Raw genomic sequence first — 21,625 nt, 5'->3', positions numbered from 1 at the left:
TGAGGGCCCTGCAGTGTTACTGTGGAGAAGGAGGGCAGATAACCTGGGGGCTGAAGATGCAGTCTGAGGATCCCCTGGGAAGTCCTGGGAGAGACTGTTCCCTCCTCTTGAAGCACATCTGGGAGAGGTGCCATTCATTGTCTCTCTGGGAGAAAAAAGAGCTGGCAGGCACCATTTCCCAAGACACCTGCTGAGGGCAGCTAACCCAAACTCTGGTTCTTTGACACACTTGGCTCCAAACTACCATGCCCTTGTGCTTTGGTGTGACTGCCCTTCTGGGATAAACGTGCATCAGTCCCAACATGGTGAGACCTTCCTGCAGAGGACCAGCATGGGTCTGCACCATGTCAGGTCCCTAAAGTTTTGAGTTCTAAAACTCAGCTGCCCTGCCTTGGTTAGAACACAGGTGCACTGTGCCGCTGGGTAGGCAGACAGCCCAGATATAGTCAGGGTGAAGGCAGGATCTGAGGGACATCTGGAACACATAAGGGGAGACTGTTCCCTCTTTTGCTAGGGCTTCCCAGGCAGAAGTGGGCACGAACTCCCCTTTCTAGGGACAAGGGAGAGGGCTGGCAGCATTTCCCGCCCCTGTGACTTTTCTTGTTATTTCTTTTGGGGAGAATTCCTCGGTCCTGGCATTTTTGTCTAAGAATAAGCATTTGACAAAGTAGAGTAACCATTCTTGATAACAATGCTCAACAAAGTAGGGATACAGGGAAAGTATTGCAACATCATAAAGACTGAATATGAAAACCCACAGGTAATATAATTCTCAATGGGGAAAACTGAGAGCATTTCCTCTACCACCAGGCACAATACAGGGATATCCATTTTCACCATTGTTATTCAACATAGTACTAGAAGTCATAGCTTTCAGCAATCAGAGAACAACAACCACAAAAAAGGCATTCACATGGGGAAGGAAGAAGTCAAACTTTCATCATTTGCAGATGACATGATACTCCATGTAGAAAACCTTTAAGACTCCACTAAGAGATTGCTAGAAATGATACATGATTCACAGAAGTTGTAGGAGATAAAGTCAACATACAGAAATCTCTTGCATTTTAATACACCCATAATGAAGTAGCAGAAAGAGAAATCAAAGAATTGATCCCATTTATAATTGCACCAAAACCCATCTGATACCTAGGAATAAATCTTACCAAAGAGGTAAAAGATCTGTACTCTGAAAACTATAGAACACTGATGAAAGAACGTGAAGATGACACAAAAATTTGGAAAAACATTTCATGCTCATGGATTGGAAAAACAAATACTGTTAAGATGTCTCTACTACCCAAAGCAGTCTACACATTTAAAGCAATCCCTACCAAAATACTACCAGCATTTTTCACAGAGCTAGGACAACCTATCCTAAAGTTTGCGTGGAAGCACAAAAGACCCCCAAAAGCCAAAGGAATGTTGGAAAAGAAAAGCAAAGCTGGACACATCATGATTCTGGACTTCAAGCTGTATCACGAACCTGTAGCCATCCATACAGATTAGTACTGGTACAAAAACAGATACATAGATCAATCAATGGAACAAAATAAAACCCACAAGTGGGCCCACAACTATAAGGTCAACTAATCTCTGACAAAGCAGAAAAGAATATCCAGTGGAAAAATGACAGTCTCTTCAACAAATGGTGTTGGGAATGTTGGACAGCCAATGCAAAAGAGTAAAACTGGACCATTTCCTTACACCACACACAGAAATAAATTCAAAATAGATGAAAGACCTAAATGTGAGTAAGGAAAACACCAAAATCCTAGAGGAGAACACAGGCAGCAACCTCTTTGACCTAGCAACCTCTTACTAGACAGATCTCCAGAGGAAAAGGAAACAATAGAAAAAATGAAATATTGGGACTTCATCAGATAAAAAAACTTCTGCACAGTGAAGGAACCAATCAACAGAATTAAAAGGCAACCTTCAGAATGTGAAAAGTTATTTGCAAATAACACCTCTGATAAAGGGTTAGCATCCAAAATATTAAAGAACTTATCAAACTCAACACTCAAGGAACAAGTAATCCATCGAGAAATGAGCAGGAGACATAAATAAGCATTTTTCCGAAGAAGACATACAGATGGCTACCAGACACTTAAAAAGATGCTCAACATCACTCGTCACCAGGGAAATATAAATCAAAACCACAATGAGATATCACCTCACACCTTTCAGATGGCTAAAATTAACAACACAGGAAACAACGGTGTTGGGTGTTGGTGAGGATGTGGAGAAAGGTAACCCTTATGCACTGTTGGTGGGAATGCAAGTTGATGCAGCCACTGTGGAAAACGTATGTAGGGTCCTCAAAAAGTTGAAGATAGAGCTACTTTATGACCCAGCAGTTGCACTACAGGTTATTTACCCCCAAAATACAGATGTAGTGAAAAGAAGGGACACCTGTACCCCAGTGTTCATAGCAGCAATGTCCACAATGGCCGATCTGTGGAAGGAGCCAAGATGTCCTTCAACAGATGAATGGATAAAGAAGATGTGGTTTATATATGCATGGGATATTCTCAGTCACCAGAAAGGATGAATACCTCCCACTTGTACTGACATGGATGCAACTGGAGGGTTGCATAACCCTAAGTGAAATAAGTCAATCAGTGAAAGACAATTATCATATAGTTTCATTCATATATGGAACATAAGGAACAGTGCAGAGGACCATCTGGGAAGGGAGGGAAAACTGAATGGGAAAGAGTCAGGGAGGGAAAATAAAACCATGAGAGGCTCTTGACCTCTTGACTCTGGGAAACAAATTTGGGGTTACAGAAGGTAGGTTGGTGGGGAATGGGCATTAAGGAGGGCATGTGATTGATGATCATTGGCTAGTGTATGCAACTGATGAATCATTGAACACTAATGATGTACTATATGTTGGCTGATTGAATTTAAATAAAAAAATAAAAATGGGGAATTCAATGATACTGATCACCATACATATTTATTAGCATTACTTTAATTTGCTGAAGTCCTTTCTTTACTTGGTTTTATGACAATGGCTTAACAGTCCATTCTAGAATTTCTTTTTAAAGGCAAGGGGCAAATACCCAACTGAGCTGAATCCCATCATGGAACATATTCATTGTGAAAATGTTTAACGTTTCATAGAAGCTCCATATAAAACTGTATTTTGTGTCATAACACCTGTGTAGGATTTCATATACATTCATTTTACTTTGATGTTTTAGCAAATTTTTAGCATATTTATGTTAGGGAACTTTTAATAAATGATTCCACAGAATAGTTTTGATTTTTAGAATTTAAGTAAACATACCTTTTCTCCACTAGATGGTGCTGAAGCCCAATTATAAAACAATACAAACCCCATCTTCAGCATTTCTGCCCCCCCCACAGAAGCCAGATTTTTGTTGTTGTTGTTTGTTTTAAGTTTAGTGTTCATGTTTTGATATGAAAACTTTACGCTTAGTTACAGGCTAATATGTGTGTTTTTCAGTTTAGAAATTCAGATCCACTTCATGGCATTCAGATTACTGGAAAAATAAGTTAGTTAAATTTCAAACAAAGTTGCTATATTGTGAGTACAGAACTATATTTCACTAGTGTATTAACATTTTGATAGAATTAGTTCCTATCTTATTAAGTTAATGCAAGGGAAGAGTAATAAAGTTTTTTTTAATCAATTAATTTACTCAATTTAAATTATTATTATTTTTTAAAGGATTTATTTATTTGAGAGAGAGCACAGGAACACAGGCTTGCATGGGGTGGGGAGGGGAGAGATGGGGAAGAGGGAAGGGCCTAGGAAGCGAAAGACAGAGTTTTAAGCTGACTCTGCGCTGAGCTCTGAACCCCACAGAGGACTTGATCTCAGGACCCTGAGATCATGACCTGAGATCAAACCAAGAGCATGGCGTTTAACCAGCTGTGTCACCCAGGTTCTTCTAAATTGTTTTTTAAAAAGTAACAATTCTACCAAAGGAGTAATCCATCCACCAAACACTAACGAGTACACAAACACATACACACAGGATCAGGCCATTAGCTAGCCTGAGCCAAATGCATTTCCTCTTGGTTATATTTCAAGGAAATTCTTGATTTTTTAAACTTTATTAACCGCTTTTAGCAACCAGATGTCAAAGACAAGGATATATCTCTCTTTGACGTCATCTTCCTACCACCTTCTCCTGGTATTTACTGTTATGTATGTTTACTACAGAGGAAGAGTTCTCCTATCGATTACCCTTTTTACTTCAAGTAATTCTTAAGAATTTCCATGAATTTTAAATGGCAGCTCTTGACTGTAAGAAAATGGTATCACAATCCCTTACTCCCTCCTTTTGTCCATCTTTCTACTGCCATCTCCAGAATCTTAGTTCTGAGTATTACCATTTGCCACCTTGACTGTGAAACGGCCTGTGAACCAGTCTCTAAGCCTCCATCCTCCCATTCTCCACAGGGCTACACAGGAGTTATTGCAAAATTGGTCACGCTGCTCCTGTGTTTAAAATTCTTTGGTGACTTTAACGTCTGAGACATTCCAAACTCCTTACTCTGCCCTTGGAACCCCCTATCTGGCTCTTGTCATTCTTTCTGACATCATCTTGTCTCCTCTACCACGTACTCATTGCGCCAAAGCCTCCCTGGTTTGTTCATATTTTGTCCAGCATCTCAAATGTATTTTTTTCCTGTAGGTCTTTTAGTTGTTTTCTCTCCTGCAACACGTACACCGGAGACTTTTGATGGTTGACTTTGTGTCATCTTTCAGGTTCTGCTCAAATATTATTTCCTCAAAGTGACCCACTTCAGACCAGCCCAGCTAAAGGCTCTTACCCCACCACCCCATCTCTGTTGTTTCCCTCAGTCCCTACTTTACTTCCTTCACAACACAGTTCACGATTCATAATTATTATTCATAATCTTTTTACAAGGATTTCAACTATCCTGCCATTGAAATGTAAGCTCCCTGAGAAGAATGACCGTCTCCATCCTGTTTTACAGAAGGATCGATTCTCAATAATACTCAGATCCTCTAACCTCAAATTCACCCCCTGTCTACTTCGGTTCTAATCTTCAATACACTGAGCACTGTCAGCTCATATCATAACAAAATATTTAAATGATTTACTATCTTGTGTTCTAACAAGAATTAAGCAAGGGGGGCCTGGGTGGCTCAGTGGGTTAAGCCTCTGCCTTGGGCTCACAGGTCATGATCCCAGCATCCTGGGATCCAGCCCCACATCGGGCTCTCGGCTCAGTGGGGAGCCTGCTTCCCCCTCTCTCTCTGCCTGCCTCTCTGCTTACTTGTGATCTCTCAGTCTCTGTCAAATAAATAAATAAAATCTTAAAAAAGAAGAATTAGGCGAATCTTACAACATGACTTTTGTTTGAATCGACAAAAAGCATTCAAGTTCAGTTAAACCGCATTCTCAAAAAAATTTTTTTAACGAGACAAAAAGAGTAATTTCAGCCCGTGTAGTCAAAGTGTTGGCATGAATGTACAGTAACCACATTTGCTTGAATTAAATTGGCAGTTTTTGAAGAAAAGGGCAGGAGGCTTATTAAATAAGTAACATACATTTTAAGGAAGACTTAAAAAGCATACAAACATTTTAAGGAAGACTTAGCTGATAATTCTTTTTTTTCTGAATAGCATCTCTCTTCTCAAGTTCTAAGTTAATGAGTGAACTAAGTTTTCTAATGTCTTAGGTTTAAACAACAAATATTTCAACTCATGTGTTTATGTAGTCACTTAAATGCCAGTTAAATTAAAAAAAATTATAAAACACTACCTGGATGAACTTTTTATTCTTTTGGTCTGATTTTGTAATTTAAAAAATTATTCTGTCCATAAATAAGAGTGTGAATGGTTTTGGCATTGGATAGGAATAGGATTCACTTTGCTTTTATTTGAGGGACATAGTTATAAAAAATTTCTTAAAGTTAAAAACAAATATCCTTGATAATTTAATAATTATCATTTATTTAATATTTCCAATTTCAAATTTTAAAGGGACATTATTAACATATAACAAGAGCTAATTACTTGTTTTTAAATCGGTGTATCTATAAGCTGTTATTTGATAAGTATTCTTAATCAAGTGAAATAAATCATGATAAAATTATATATTTAAAAAAACCTTAATCAAATGTGTACAAGATTGCTTTGGTAGACTAAAGTTGTTCTTTTCATACAATTATTCTGTATTTCTAAAATAATTTTGGGAAAAAAAGAACAGGAGATACTATATTTCAGCTAGCCTAATTTTAAATTTAGTAAATATTAGAATACATTATGGAACAAAACCAAAAATCAATTTAGAAAATATAAATCAAATGGATAACATGGAAATAGCAAAAGTAGATATTTTATGTTAAATTTCTTTCCCAACTTCTTATTGGTTTATATGCATATTAATTATATTTGTATATATATGATTAGCTTTTCAGAGTATTTATAAATATCATGAAAATAATTAAAGGTATTTGGCAAATACATATACTTGTATAAAGAAAATGTCAATTGCAATGAAGTTTTTATTTTTTCTTTTAATTTTAATTTTAATTTTTAATTTTTTTTTTTAAAGATTTTATTTATTTGACAGAGAGAGAGGTCACAAGTAGGCAGAGAGGCAGGCAGAGAGAGAGGAGGAAGCAGGCTCCCTGCAGAGCAGAGAGCCCGATGTGGGGCTCGATCCCAGGACCCTGAGATCATGACCTGAGCCGAAGGCAGCGGCTTAATCCACTGAGCCACCCAGGCGCCCCTTATTTTAATTTTTAAAAAGATTTTATTTATTTATTTTGAGAGAGAGAGAGAGAGGGAGCACACATGTGTGCATATGTGAGCTGGGGTGGGGGGTTGTCGGGAAAGGGCAGAGGGAGGAGAACATCTCAGGAGGACCTCTGTACTGACTGCAGAGCACTGTTCAGGGTTGATCCCATGACCCTGAGATCATGACCTGAGCTGAAATCAAGAGGTGGTTGCTTAACCGACTGAGCCACTCAGGTTCCCACAAATGAAGTTTTAAAAAATAACTCTAGAGAAAACAGAAATTATTTTGCATTACTAAGGCATTTGAAGAAATAAAGTGATATGTTTAAAATATAGAAGAATGATTATGCAATTTCTTCTTGACATTTTAACAGTGCAAATACCATGAAGATAATTCCAGGGTTATGAAAAGCAAATGGGAGAACAGATAATAGCTAAAAGAAATCAGGCAGAAAACAAGTATGTAATAATGACGGTTGAAACAAGCTACTCTCAGGATACAACTTGAATACATCACTGAAATCAAGTTTCTTGGAATGTGTAGTGTTTGGAGCATTAAAACAATGCCAATTATTGTTCAAGTCAAAATGGTAGCTTCTTAAAATAGTCTATACCGATTGGTTGCTGTAAAATGGAGCTGGGTCAGAGGGTGACGTAATTGAAAAAACTCTGTAGCAGAAATGATTTGCATCTGAATAATACTCATGACAATCTTGAAGGATAAGTATTGAAAAAGAAAAAGAAGAAAAACCACACACACTATAATTACACCTGCAGCACTTGTGGAAATGCCATTGATGGAGGATTTAGAAATGTGGGGGCTGATCTCAAGCCTCCATTTTTGCAGATCTGCTGTTAGTCTTTTGTACACCAGTTGATGTTTCTTCAGTCTTAAATGTCCTCCTTCCTATCACCTTATCTGGTTAACTCCTATTCAACCTGCAAAGCCTACCCAAGATGCCATCGTGGCCCCGACCTATTTCCCTCTCTCCATTTGGGCTCTTACAAATCAACTCCTCAACCCTATCCCACTCCATCCTCTCATTCCTATTTGGGATTCTTGCCTCCTCTAAATGGTCCTATAGTCTCTCTCTCTTTCTCTCTTTTTTTTCTTGCTTATCTCCATCACAATACCTTATGTGATAAAATGCAGTATGCTAATAAAATACAACAGCCATTCCTTTTGTTTTCCCGACTAAAAATGGTCTTTTGGAAAGTGCTGGTCATAGGGCCTGGCACTTAACAGTCACTCAAAAAATAATCATTGGATGAACAAAGAAATGAAACAAAAAAATGAGTGGAAGACTAGTGAATTCTCACGGAGCCTTTCCATTATATCTGCAGATTGTAGACAACCTCAGGAAAGAGCATAGTGGATGGTAGCAAATGTAATAGATAAGACTTGGGAACAAATGTTTAGTGATCTTAAAGCTCTATTGCAGGAATTCAAGAAACTCTGACATCTGTAATTTCATTGTATGTCTTGTCCACATGTCCTAAATTTTAACTTCTAATTCTGAAGTCAGGAATGTTTTTAGGTTAGTTCAAAAAATAAAAACTTTTGAGAGTCTATGAAGTGAACATTTCAGTAACCACTTTTCTGTCTATTACATTTTTCGTCAACAAGGTTTGAGAAATTTGGTGCACTGAGTTAAAATGCCAAAACAAATAGAAGTGTTCTAACAAATCTTTTTACCCCTTTCCTTCTGTTATTTTTGTGATTTTTTTTCCTGTTCTATTACAATAATTTCTTTGAGCCATTTTTATAACATTTTCTTATAATTTTAAGCTGAAATGTTAACACTTTTTCCTGCCCAATTACTTCATGACTTTTCTATGCACAGTATCAGAAACCAATTAAATTGTTAACTGGGTAAAGTGAGTACAGGAGAGATCAGTTGGCTAGAATCTCACAGGCCTGGGCAGGTGGGGGATGGTGTGTGGGGTGAGGAGGGGGAGGCATTGCTGGGAAGAAGGAGAAGTGCAAAGACTGTCCTACAATCAGGGATTGAGCAAAGAAATATGAATCGATTTAGACTTTGACTCAAGCCCTAGCAATCAAAGGCCAAAAATGAAGACTTTTACTAATTCATGTGTCATTTGGGAACTTACTTCTGGCTAAGAAGAATTTCAGTGATACTCAATAATTCAGTTCTAGTTGAACCTTACGTGCAGGCAGAAGGGTAGCACGTTCTCCGGACATGCCTACCCTTAAAATAAACAAGGCTTGCTTGGGCTGACCTCTCCCTCTCATGACATTCTGGGGCATCTGCTCTGACCCTTCTCATGGGGCCCTTCTCCTCAGATCTCCCCTCCTCAGGAATACCCCACGTGCCAGACTTGCTTAATCCTGTTCTTCTAATCATCCCTTTCTACCTTTCTTCACTCAAATGAGAGAGAAGTTATCAACTGTGATAATTCCAGTGAACTGCAGTGAGTAACACTCGCTTTCACTCTTCTAAAGTATTTGTTCAGAGTATTTGTCATTCCACATAAACTGCAGGTTTGTTGAATCCAGTGATAACAAATTTTTGAAGAAGAGAAGATACTGAAGGCAGTTCGGTCAATGCACAACTTTAAATCACACTCTGGGTAAACACCACACAACTATCTCTGAAAATGGGAGGTTTTGGTGAAGAAAGAAGGAGATATTTATGATATTGGAATTGAAACAGAATTTTGGACTAAAAACCTCTACCTTAAGTTTTCTGGATTAGTTAACTGTGTATTACATTCACATATATTCTCATAAAAGAAGATATTATAGTATTAATTCTTATGATTTATAATGTTAATTATTTTTTCCTTTTTAGGGTTAACTCAAATTTGAAACCCTCTTGTACTTGAAACAATACATAATTTTTTTTCTTCTCTTTCTAATAGAAGAGAATCTCTCTAGCTTTGACCTATAATATATTTTAAGTCCTGAAAGAACTTTTTTGACCTTTAAACATTCAGAATTAGATAACACATATATCTCCACACAAAATAGCCAGTGTGTACTTGGACATGTTTCAGTGGATTTTAATTTGTCCACAGGAATTTCTGGGCTTTCTCTGTTTGTCAAATAAATAAATTTAAGTCAGGAATTTCTGGGCTGTGGCTAATTTCAAAGACTATGTTTAAGGGAACGTTATTCTCAACTTTGTCCTGTAAATCTAACCAGATTCTTAGCAGCCTGTGGGGACTCCTGCAAACACAATGTTTTATAAGGAAGCAACTCATATTTCTACACAAATGGAATGGGAATGCAGAGAGCATATTGTATTAAAGAAGTACTAGTTGGTCTCTGAGAAACTTGGGCCAATAAATTCTTTCTATCAGCTGTTATTCCTCTTTAATGGTGACTAATATTTTTTGAAGAATGTTCACTTTAAACAGAGCAGAGGCCATTTATGAAATGCTAAAATGTCAAGCCTGGTTGAGTAAAGCAGATTGTGAAAATATTCAAACCTGTATTCAACCAGCAGAAACCGATACCACATTTAAAAACATTTTGATGAGTGCTCGCTTCGGCAGCACATATACTAAAAACATTTTGATGAAATATAAATTACAGATGAAATGAATCAGCTGGAATCAATTACATAAGGAGTTTAAATCACTATGATTTAATTTTATTACATACTTTGTAGCACCCAATTTTAATATTTTCAATTCCATTTTGTAATCACTTAAAAAGTTTAATTAAACTTGCCCTCTATTCTTGAGTTTTGAACATGAACTAGAAATAAAACAAATCTTCTTTACATGACAAATGGTATCTGCCTAAAGCCTCAGGAAACGGTATATAAATATTGAGACACTGAAATTATTCCTGTTAAAGGAAAGACAAAAAACACTTATGTAAAGAAAAAGATGTTTGTGGGATGCCTGGGTGATTCAGTTGGTTATGCATTTGTCTTCTGCTCAAGTCATGATCCCAGAGTCCTGGAATACAGTCCCATACTGGGCTCCCTGTTTAGCCTGGAGCCTGCTTCTCCCTCTCCCCCTGCCACTCCCCCTGCTTGTGCTCTTTGTCTCTGTTTGTCAAATAAATAAATAAAACCTTGGGAAAAAAAAAGGAAAGATGTTTGCTATGATTGGTAGCATTAACAGGGTTCTGAAACTCTTTGGCAATACAATAATATTTCACTAATTGTAATATGTATATGTGCAGGGGAATAATGGAAGATCTAGGTTTGGATATAAGATTTCCAAGCTAAAAATCAAGCAGTAGCATATTAGAATGAAAAACTGAAAAAAAAATCTCTATCCTAGAAAAAAATTAAACACATTTAAATGAACCTTACAAAAATGACTAAAGGATATAATTAAAGAGATTTCTTTACTTTCACTTTCTAGATTGAAAGATGCTCAAGGAGAGAGATTTTATGTTATTTGCTAACATTTCTCAATGCTTAGAGGCTGACATGAAGTAAGCATTTAATCAAAATTTGTTTGATTTTGACTAAACCTAGTGAAAAGTTTTGGAAATTTATGAATGATAGGTAACTGATTTGCTTTAAAAATGGTAGTCAAATATTATCACATAATTTAGTTGCCTATCATGAATTAGAAACAAAATTTCCTCCAAAGAAACTTCTTAATTTATTGAGAAGCAGTGTTATAATTAAATTTAATATAAATCTAGTAATTTTCTTACTGATACCAGAAAGAAAACTTCTACATTCATAGTCACTACTCTAAAGACTGGTCTTCTAGAATGTATCTCAAATACACTATAGGAAAAAACCCTTTGGAATAACTTAGATGTTACAAACACTGCATGTTCAAGTTTTTCAAACTTATGTGATATTTTCATTCAAATGAAAATCAAGTAATGCTTGCTTGTCTACAAGACTTCTAATTTCTGTTCTGGTTCTACATATGTTCATATGCTTCTTAACACTTTCATACAAAATATTTTGGTGAAAATTTTAAACAAACAGAATAAGTTTTGATGATTTGAAGGGAAATTATTATGATATATTACAGTTTTCAAAATGTTTATTAAAACATTTTTTGAGGGCACCTAAGAGGTTCAGATGGTTAAGCGTCTGACTTTGGCTTAGGTCATGATCTCCAGGTACTGGGATGGAGCCCCAGAGGGTGGGGGTGGGGTTGGGGTTGGGGTGGGGTGGGGGTGGGAGGGTTCCTGCTCAGCAGAGTCTGCTTCTCCCTCTCCCTCTGCCTCTCCCCCTGCTTGTCCTCTATTTCTCTCTCTCTCTCAAATGAATGAATAAAATCTTTAAAAAACCCATTTTTTGAGTTTGTACATTAAATAAAACCATGATAAATAATAACATCATTTAAATAAACTACTTACATTTTTTAAACTTAACAATGTCAAAAGCTACTCACACACAAATCTATAGAACAGTAATTAAATCACATTTTCTAGACAAAATTCCTGTTACCACTGTGAAAAGCATGTTAGCAAATGTTTTATAATATAGAAAAAAGCCTTTTTTTGCACTTACCTTGTGCAACACAAACAGTCCACAATATAAGCCAAACGATCTCCCCTGGAAATCTCATTCTGAGGATATTTTAGGGGTACATTTAATAGCTGACAGTGCTCCCACTATGTCAAGTTCTCTTCCTTTTAGAAATGTGATTAGTGCAGGAAAGCACTTGCTCAAAAGGAAATTGAAACACAGCTGGGGAATTAAAGGGAGTACCAGATGCTCCGCCCCTCAGAAATTTTGCAAGGTAGAAGAGAAAATTCAACCCCAAACCCTAGCAGTATCAGAGTTTGAATCTTTCTTCCTGCATTCCCACTGAATGTTAATGCTGTGACTGCTTTTCATTTGTTTTCATAAACCCAGGCGTGTTCTCTGCTGGAACACGTTCAAGTTCTTGGAATGTGCAAAGCAGTAACTGCTGATATCCTCAGGATTTCATAAACCCTCAAAAGATAAAAGAATAGAAGCTCTTTTAAAAATCATTTATGATTCACAAACCAGTACCCCTGCGCCAAAAAAATACATTATATGTTAATAAAAATAATTAATAAAAAATGAAAAAAATCATTTACAGAACTTGGAGTGAGTCAATGCTTTCACAAACAAGACCCATAAAATGTGGTAAACTTTGCCAAGAGTGCTGGCCTGCTTTTCCCACAATCCAGGAAATTACTCCTTTAAAGCCTTCTTATATATGTGTGTGAAGCAACAGGATCACTTTCCTTGGTCATAACTGCATTTAATAATTCAAAAATCAAGAAATTGGAACACTGAGTTTTTAAACCTTTATTGAAACATAATATGCATAAAGAGCATACAAACAAGTGGGTTAATGAATAGTGAGATGGTGAAGACATGTATGAACCCAGTGCCACGCTTAGTTCACTAAAGAGCACTAGTTCTCCAGGAAGCCCCAGCTATCCCTTTCGGTCAACCCCTCTCAACCTCTCCCTCACCGCACACAGGGGGACCAGTGACCTGATCTCCAAGAACATGAAATCCATTCGTCTATTTTGTATTTTACATAAATTGAAAGATATTTATTTTTTTAGTGTGTAGAGCCTTTCATGAAAAATTATGTCTGTTATTCAACCGCACTGCTGGGTTTAATTACAGATTACTAATTCTTATTGCTGCGTAATATTCAATTCTGTGAATGTACCACATTTTATTTGTGTGTCTGTTCGTGGGCATCTGAGTAGATTCTAATTTGGAGCTGATAGAAAAAGGGCTGTTGTTGTGAGGATTTTGACAAAGACATGTCCTCGTTTCTGATGAGTGCACATCTAGGGATGGAATGGTAGGACAGAACGATGAACATGTGTAGGTTTAACAGGTCGCATCAGAGAGTCTTCTGAAAGGATTATGTGAATTGGTATTCCCACCAGTAGTGAATGAACTGCTCCAAATCCTCAACACACTTGATGGTTTCAAGCTGTGTACTTTTAGCCATTCTGGTGAACACAGAGCTGTAATTCTCTGGGACTTTAGTATGCATTTTCCTGAGGACAAATGAAGTTGAGCAACTTTCATGTAGCAGCTGGTCATTTAGAGATCCTCTTTGGTGAACTGTCCATGCAAGTCTTCTGCGTATATATACATATATTTTCTATTGAGTTATCTGTCTTCTACTTATCTCATTGTAGGAATTCTTTTTATATTCCTAGACATTCTTGGACATATTTATTATGACTTTCTTCTTCAGTCAGTGGGTTGTCATTTTGCTCAGTGTTTTTTACTTTTATTTATTTATTTATTTACTTATTTTTCAAAAGATTTTATTTATTTATTTGACAGAGAGAAAGAGAGATCACGAGTAGGCAGACAGGCAGGCGGGGGGCGGGGGGGAAGCAGGCTCCCTCCTGAGCAGAGAGCCTGATTCGGGGCTTGATCCCAGGGTCCTGGGATCATGACCTGAGCCAAGACAGAGGCCCAACCCACAGCGCCACCCAGGTGCCCCGCTCAGTGTTTCTTAATGGGTAGAATTTCTGCATTCTAGTTGGACAATTAAATATTTTGTTTACATAATTATGCTTGACTCCCATTTTTTTCCCCCATTTTTTCAAACATATTCTTGAAGAGTCCAACTGACAAAGGTAGCCTGATTTTGAAGCTGGAAGGTTTTTCAGAGGGTTCAAATTGCAAAGTCATTCTGAATTCACTGGCATGTTTAAGCAGAAAAAAAATTGTGGGTCACTAAGGTCCCTTGCATGTTTATTGTTCTAGCTACAGGAGAGCATTTCCTTGTAAATATCACAGAATATAACAATTACAATGGAAAAAAGAATGTTTGGGACTTAAGAAGAAAAGACATTTTTTAAATTTTAAAATAGAACAAATTTCATTTATTTTTCTACTGAGGTTAGTGCATTTTGTGTCCTTTTTAAGGATTCCTTGCCTACTCCTAGGATAAAATGATGCTTTCCTCTAAAATCATTGTTTTCTCTTCCATATTTAAGACCACATTTGACTTCGTGTATGGTATAATGAGGGGCAACAGATATATTTTTAAAATACGGTGATCCAACTCTTCCGGCACTATTTACTGAAAATATCATCTCTTCCCTATGACACTGCTTTACTCTGACTTTCATCATAAATCAGACAACTGGATATGTGTGAGTCTATTTCCTAATCGCTTCTCTAGGCTTAGTGAATTCATACAGCAATATCTACAAGTCCCACTTTAATTCTTATGAAAAATTCTGATGAGGTGTCAGTTTCTGGAAACTTGGGGATTTTCTAGTTATCTCTTAAGTTGATTTCTTATAAAGACAAATACTGTATGATTTCACTTATATGAAGAATTTGAGAAACATAACAGATGAACATGGGGGAGAAAAGAGAGAGGAAAACCATAAAAAAGACTCATAACTATAGAGAGTAAACTGAGGGTGGCTGAAGGGGTGGTGGGTAGGAGGATGGGCTAAATGGGTGATGAGTATGAAGATGGGCACCTGTGATGAGTACTGGGTATTATCTGTAAGTGATGAACACCAAATCCTACACCTGAAACTAATATTACACTGTATGTTAACTAACTGGTATTTAAATAAGAACTTGGAAGAAAAAAATTTCAAAAAAGTTGTTTTCTTGTTTAATTTTGTTGTGATCTAAAGATGTACTCTCAATAATTCTATTCTTTCAAAATTTGACTAGATTAATATCCAAAATATATAAAGAACTTATCAAACTCCTCATCCCAAAAATGGATAATTCAATTAAAAATGTGCAAAAGTCTTGAAGAGATACTTCTCCAAGGAGACATGTTGAAGGCCAACAGGCAAATGAAAAGATGGTCAACATCACTTATCATCAGGGAAATACACATCAAAACCACAACGAGATGTCACCTCAGGATGTCAGAATGGTTAAAGTCAACAACACAAGAAAAAACTGGTGTTGACAAGAATCAGAGAAAGGGGAACTCTCTTGCCCTGTTGGTGGGGATGCAAAGTGGTACAGCCACTCTCGAAAACAGTTTTCCTCAAAAAAGTTAAAAATAGAACTACCCAGTGATTCAGCAACTGTACTACTAGATATTTATCTGAGGAAAGCAAAAATACTAATTCAAAGGTTACATATGCCCAATACTTATAGCCATATTATCAACAATAGCCAAATTATGCATACAGCCCAAATGTCCATTTATTGATGAATGGACAAATAAAAGGTGGTATGTATATACAATGGAATATTACTCAGCTATTGCTGAGTTGGCTGAGAATGAAATCTTACCAAATGCAATGACATGGATGGAGCTAGAATATAAGGCCAAGGGAAATAAGTCTTTCAGAGAAAGACAAAAACCATATAATTGAACTCAAATGTGGAATTTAAGAAACAAAACAAACAAGCAAAGGGGAAAAAAAGAGGGAGAGAAGCAAACCAAGAAACAGATTCTTAACTATAGAGAAAAAACTAATGGTTTCCAAGGGGGAGGGAGTGGGGGGATGAATTAATAGGGGATTAAGAAGTGCACTTGTGATGAGCACTGGGAGGTGTATGGAAGTGTTGAATCATTATGTTCTACTCTTGAAACTATTATTACACTGTATGTTAATTGATATTTAAATAATGAAGAAAATGTGATGAGATTTTATTTATGGCCATTATATGGTCAATATTCTACCTGTGTTAGTAGGTGAAGTTTAAGATTCCATTGTTCAAATCTTTTATATTTTTACTATGTCTTAATCTGTTTATTCTATTAGGTATTAGAAGGATGTGTTAAATATTCTATTGTGAGTGTGGATTTGTCTATTTTTCAGTTTGCATCAATCTTTTTAATATATTTTAAAGCTATGATGATCTCTGCATATTTATATAAAATCATGATAGCCTTCTTTTGCCTTGATCATTTTATCATCAGATGTCCCTACTTACCTTTAATTTTGCTTACAGTATGATTTTCTGGTTTATTTCTTTTCTTTTTGTTTGTGTATTCAAAAATTTGGTACACGGAACCAAACTTGTCTTTTATTTTGAGAAAAATAAGAAATTAAATAGTATATGTGGAATAGTATATGTGGAAAATCAAGCAAATATGAATTTTCAGCTGTGAAAGTTGAATTTCATTTAACTGGTGGTACACAAATTAACAGCATAGATTTAAACATCCTCTTTATTTTTTTCCTAGATTTTATCTCTCTGAGTATGAACCCAAATATCTTGCATTATTTAGATTTCTGGTAGTAGTTCTTGTCTAATAACAATACTAACTTAACACTTAAAGAATACTCTAGAATGTTATCATGATTAACACTAGTGAATTCTGTACAGCAAACACTGATCTAAGCACACTTAGCAACACTGTACTTATAACAATATAATTAAATAGGAGACTATTCCTATCTTCAATGTATAGATGAGTGAACTGAGCTGTAGCACATTAAAACAATTTTGTCAAAGTCACGAGATATAGATAGGACCAGGTATCAAACCCAGAGATGATCTCCTGAATCTTACTTTTTTTTTTTTTTTTTTTTAAGATTTTATTTATTTATTTGACAGAGAGAGAGAGCGCAAGAGAGGGAACACAAGCAGGGGGAGTGGGAGAGGGAGAAGCAGGCTTCCCAATAAGCAGGGAGACCGATGTGGGACTCTATCCCATGATCCTGGGATCATGACCTGAGCCCAAGGCAGATGCTTAAAGACTGAGCCACCCATTCTCTGCCTGCCTCTCTGCCTACTTGTATTCTCTATCTGTCAAATAAATAAATCTTTTTTTTTTTTTTTCTCATTTTATTTATTTTTTCAGCGTAACAGTATTCATTCTTTTTGCACAACACCCAGTGCTCCATGCAAAACGTGCCCTCTCCATTACCCACCACCTGTTCCCCCAACCTCCCACCCCTGACCCATCAAAACCCTCAGGTTGCCCCAACCTCCCACCCCTGACCCTTGAAAACCCTCAGGTTGTTTTTCAGAGTCCATAGTCTCTTATGGTTCGCTTCCCCTCCCCAATGTCCATAGCCCGCTCCCCCTCCCCCAATCCCACCTCCCTGCAGCAACCCCCAGTTTGTTTTGTGAGATTAAGAGTCATTTATGGTTTGTCTCCCTCCCAATCCCATCTTGTTTCATTTATTCTTCTCCTATCTCCTACCCCCCCATGTTGCTTCTCCATGTCCTCATATCAGGGAGATCATATGATAGTTGTCTTTCTCCGATTGACTTATTTCACTAAGCATGATACGCTCTAGTTCCATCCACGTCGTCGCAAATGGCAAGATTTCATTTCTTTTGATGGCTGCATAGTATTCCATTGTGTATATATACCACATCTTCTTTATCCATTCATCTGTTGATGGACATCTAGGTTCTTTCCATAGTCTGGCTATTGTAGACATTGCTGCTATAAACATTCGGGTACACGTGCCCCTTCGGATCACTATGTTTGTATCTTTAGGGTAAATACCCAGTAGTGCAATTGCTGGGTCATAGGGTAGTTCTATTTTCAACATTTTGAGGAACCTCCATGCTGTTTTCCAGAGTGGTTGCACCAGCTTGCATTCCCACCAACAGTGGAGGAGGGTTCCCCTTTCTCCACATCCTCTCCAGCATCTGTCATTTCCTGACTTGTTCATTTTAGCCATTCTGACTGGTGTGAGGTGATATCTCATTGTGGTTTTGATTTGTATTTCCCTGATGCCGAGTGACGTGGAGCACTTTTTCATGTGTCTGTTGGCCATCTGGATGTCTTCTTTGCAGAAATGTCTGTTCATGTCCTCTGCCCATTTCTTGATTGGATTGTTTGTTCTTTGGGTGTTGAGTTTGCTAAGTTCCTTATAGATTTTGGATACTAGCCCTTTATCTGATATGTCGTTTGCAAATATCTTCTCCCATTCTGTCAGTTGTCTTTTGGTTTTGTTAACTGTTTCCTTTGCTGTGCAAAAGCTTTTGATCTTGATGAAATCCCAACAGTTCATTTTTGCCCTTGCTTCCCTTGCCTTTGCCGTTGTTCCTAGGAAGATGTTGCTACGGCTGAGGTCGAAGAGGTTGCTGCCTGCATTCTCCTCAAGGATTTTGATGGATTCCTTTCTCACATTGAGGTCCTTCATCCATTTGGAGTCTATTTTTGTGTGTGGTGTAAGGAAGTGGTCCAATTTCATTTTTCTGCATGTGGCTGTCCAATTTTCCCAGCACCATTTATTGAAGAGGCTGTCTTTTTTCCATTGGACATTCTTTCCTGCTTTGTCGAAGATTAGTTGACCATAGAGTTGAGGGTCGATTTCTGGGCTCTCTATTCTGTTCCACTGATCTATGTGTCTGTTTTTGTGCCAGTACCATGCTGTCTTGATGATGACAGCTTTGTAATAGAGCTTGAAGTCCGGAATTGTGATGCCACCAACTTTGGCTTTGTTCTTCAATATTCCTTTGGCTATTCGAGGTCTTTTCTGGTTCCATATAAATTTTAGGATTATTTGTTCCATTTCTTTGAAAAAAATGGATGGTATTTTGATAGGGATTGCATTAAATGTGTAGATTGCTTTAGGTAGCATAGACATTTTCACAATATTTATTCTTCCAATCCAGGAGCATGGAACATTTTTCCATTTTTTTGTGTCTTCCTCAATTTCTTTCATGAGTACTTTATAATTTTCTGTGTATAGATTCTTAGTCTCTTTGGTTAGGTTTATTCCTAGGTATCTTATAGTTTTGGGTACAATTGTAAATGGGATTGACTCCTTAATTTCTCTTTCTTCAGTCTTGTTGTTGGTGTACAGAAATGCAACTGATTTCTGTGCATTGATTTTATATCCTGACACTTTACTGAATTCCTGAACAAGTTCTAGCAGTTTTGGAGTGGAGTCTTTTGGGTTTTCCACATATAGTATCATATCATCTGCGAAGAGTGATAGTTTGACTTCTTCTTTACCAATTTGGATGCCTTTAATTTCTTTTTGTTGTCTGATTGCTGAGGCTAGGACTTCTAGTACTATGTTGAATAGCAGTGGTGATAATGGACATCCCTGCCGTGTTCCTGACCTTAACGGAAAAGCTTTCAGTTTTTCTCCATTGAGAATGATATTTGCGGTGGGTTTTTCATAGATGGCTTTGATAATATTGAGGTATGTGCCCTCTATCCCTACACTTTGAAGAGTTTTGATCAGGAAGGGATGCTGTACTTTGTGAAATGCTTTTTCAGCATCTATTGAGAGTATCATATGGTTCTTGTTCTTTCTTTTATTAATGTGTTCTATCACATTGATTGATTTGCGGATGTTGAACCAACCCTGCAGCCCTGGAATAAATCCCACTTGATCGTGGTGAATAATCCTTTTAATGTACTGTTGAATCCTATTGGCTAGTATTTTGGCGAGAATTTTTGCGTCTGTGTTCATCAAGGATATTGGTCTGTAGTTCTCTTTTTTGGTGGGATCCTTGTCTGGTTTTGGGATCAAGGTGATGCTGGCCTCATAAAATGAGTTTGGAAGTTTTCCTTCCATTTCTATTTTTTGGAACAGTTTCAGGAGAATAGGAATGAGTTCTTCTTTAAATGTTTGGTAGAATTCCCCTGGGAAGCCGTCTGGCCCTGGGCTTTTGTTTGTTTGGAGATTTTTGATGACTGTTTCAATCTCCTTACTGGTTATGGGCCTGTTCAGGTTTTCTATTTCTTCCTGGTTCAGTTGTGGTAGTTTATATGTCTCTAGGAATGCATCCATTTCTTCCAGATTGTCCAATTTGTTGGCGTAAAGTTGCTCATAGTATGTTCTTATAATTGTCTGTATTTCTTTGGTGTTAGTTGTGATCTCTCCTCTTTCATTCATGATTTTATTTATTTGGGTCCTTTCTCTTTTCTTTTGGATGAGTCTGGCCAGGGGTTTATCAATCTTATTGATTCTTTCAAAGAACCAGCTCCTAGTTTCATTGATTTTTTCTATTGTTTTTTTGGTTTCTATTTCATTGATTTCTGCTCTGATCTTTATGATTTCTCTTCTCCTGCTGGGTTTAGGGTTTCTTTCTTGTTCTTTCTCCAGCTCCTTTACGTGTAGGGTTAGGTTGTGTACTTGAGACCTTTCTTGTTTCTTGAGAAAGGCTTGTACCGCTATATATTTTCCTCTCAGGACTGCCTTTGCTGTGTCCCACAGATTTTGAACTGTTGTGTTTTCATTATCATTTGTTTCCATGAATTTTTTCAATTCTTCTTTAATTTCCTGGTTAACCCATTCATTCTTTAGAAGGATGCTGTTTAGTCTCCATGCATTGGGTTCTTTCCAGCTTTCCTCTTGTGATTGAGTTCTAGCTTCAGAGCATTGTGGTCTGAAAATATGCAGGGAATAATCCTAATCTTTTGATACCGGTTGAGACCTGATTTGTGACCCAGGATGTGATCTATTCTGGAGAAGGTTCCATGTGCACTAGAGAAGAATGTGTATTCTGTTGCTTTGGGATGAAATGTTCTGAATATATCTGTGATGTCCATCTGGTCCAGTGTGTCATTTAAGGCCTTTATTTCCTTGTTGATCTTTTGCTTGGATGATCTGTCCATTTCAGTGAGGGGAGTGTTCAAATCCCCTACTATTATTGTATTATTATTGATGTGTTTCTTTAATTTTGTTATTAATTGGTTTATATAGTTGGCTGCTCCCACGTTAGGGGCATAGATATTTAAAATGGTTAGATCTTCTTGTTGGACAGACCCTTTGAGTAGGATATAGTGTCCTTCCTCATCTCTTATTATAGTCTTTGGCTTAAAATCTAATTGATCTGATATAAGGATTGCCACCCCAGCTTTCTTCTGATGCCCATTAGCATGGTAAATTGTTTTCCACCCCCTCACTTTAAATCTGGAGGTGTCTTCGCGTCTAAAATGAGTTTCTTGTAGGCAACATACTGATGGGTTTTGTTTTTTTATCCATTCTGATACCCTGTGTCTTTTGATTGGGGCATTTAGCCCATTAACATTCAGGGTAACTATTGA

General features: G+C 37.0%; 2 protein-coding genes across 4 annotated transcripts in view; both read right to left on the bottom strand.

Moving 5' to 3' along the window:
• The window catches only part of CFH (complement factor H), a 72,672-nt gene extending 60,179 nt beyond the window's left edge, over positions 1 to 12,493 (bottom strand). For 2 of the 3 annotated variants that reach the window (XM_045982451.1, XM_045982452.1), the window contains exon 1: positions 12,217 to 12,492. In XM_045982451.1, coding sequence (XP_045838407.1) covers positions 12,217 to 12,274 — 58 coding nt within the window. In that variant the 5' untranslated portion in view covers positions 12,275 to 12,492. Of the gene's footprint in view, positions 1 to 12,216 lie in introns of all 3 variants that reach the window. The other variant, XM_045982453.1, reaches the window with a different exon arrangement.
• The window catches only part of EIF2D (eukaryotic translation initiation factor 2D), a 407,204-nt gene that overhangs the window by 83,921 nt on the left and 301,658 nt on the right, over positions 1 to 21,625 (bottom strand). The gene's annotated exons all lie outside the window — the stretch shown is intronic.

Source organism: Meles meles, chromosome 17, assembly GCF_922984935.1.
Source record: "Meles meles chromosome 17, mMelMel3.1 paternal haplotype, whole genome shotgun sequence".
Lineage (NCBI taxonomy): Eukaryota > Metazoa > Chordata > Mammalia > Carnivora > Mustelidae > Meles > Meles meles.
This window is presented reverse-complemented; position numbering and strand designations above follow the sequence as displayed.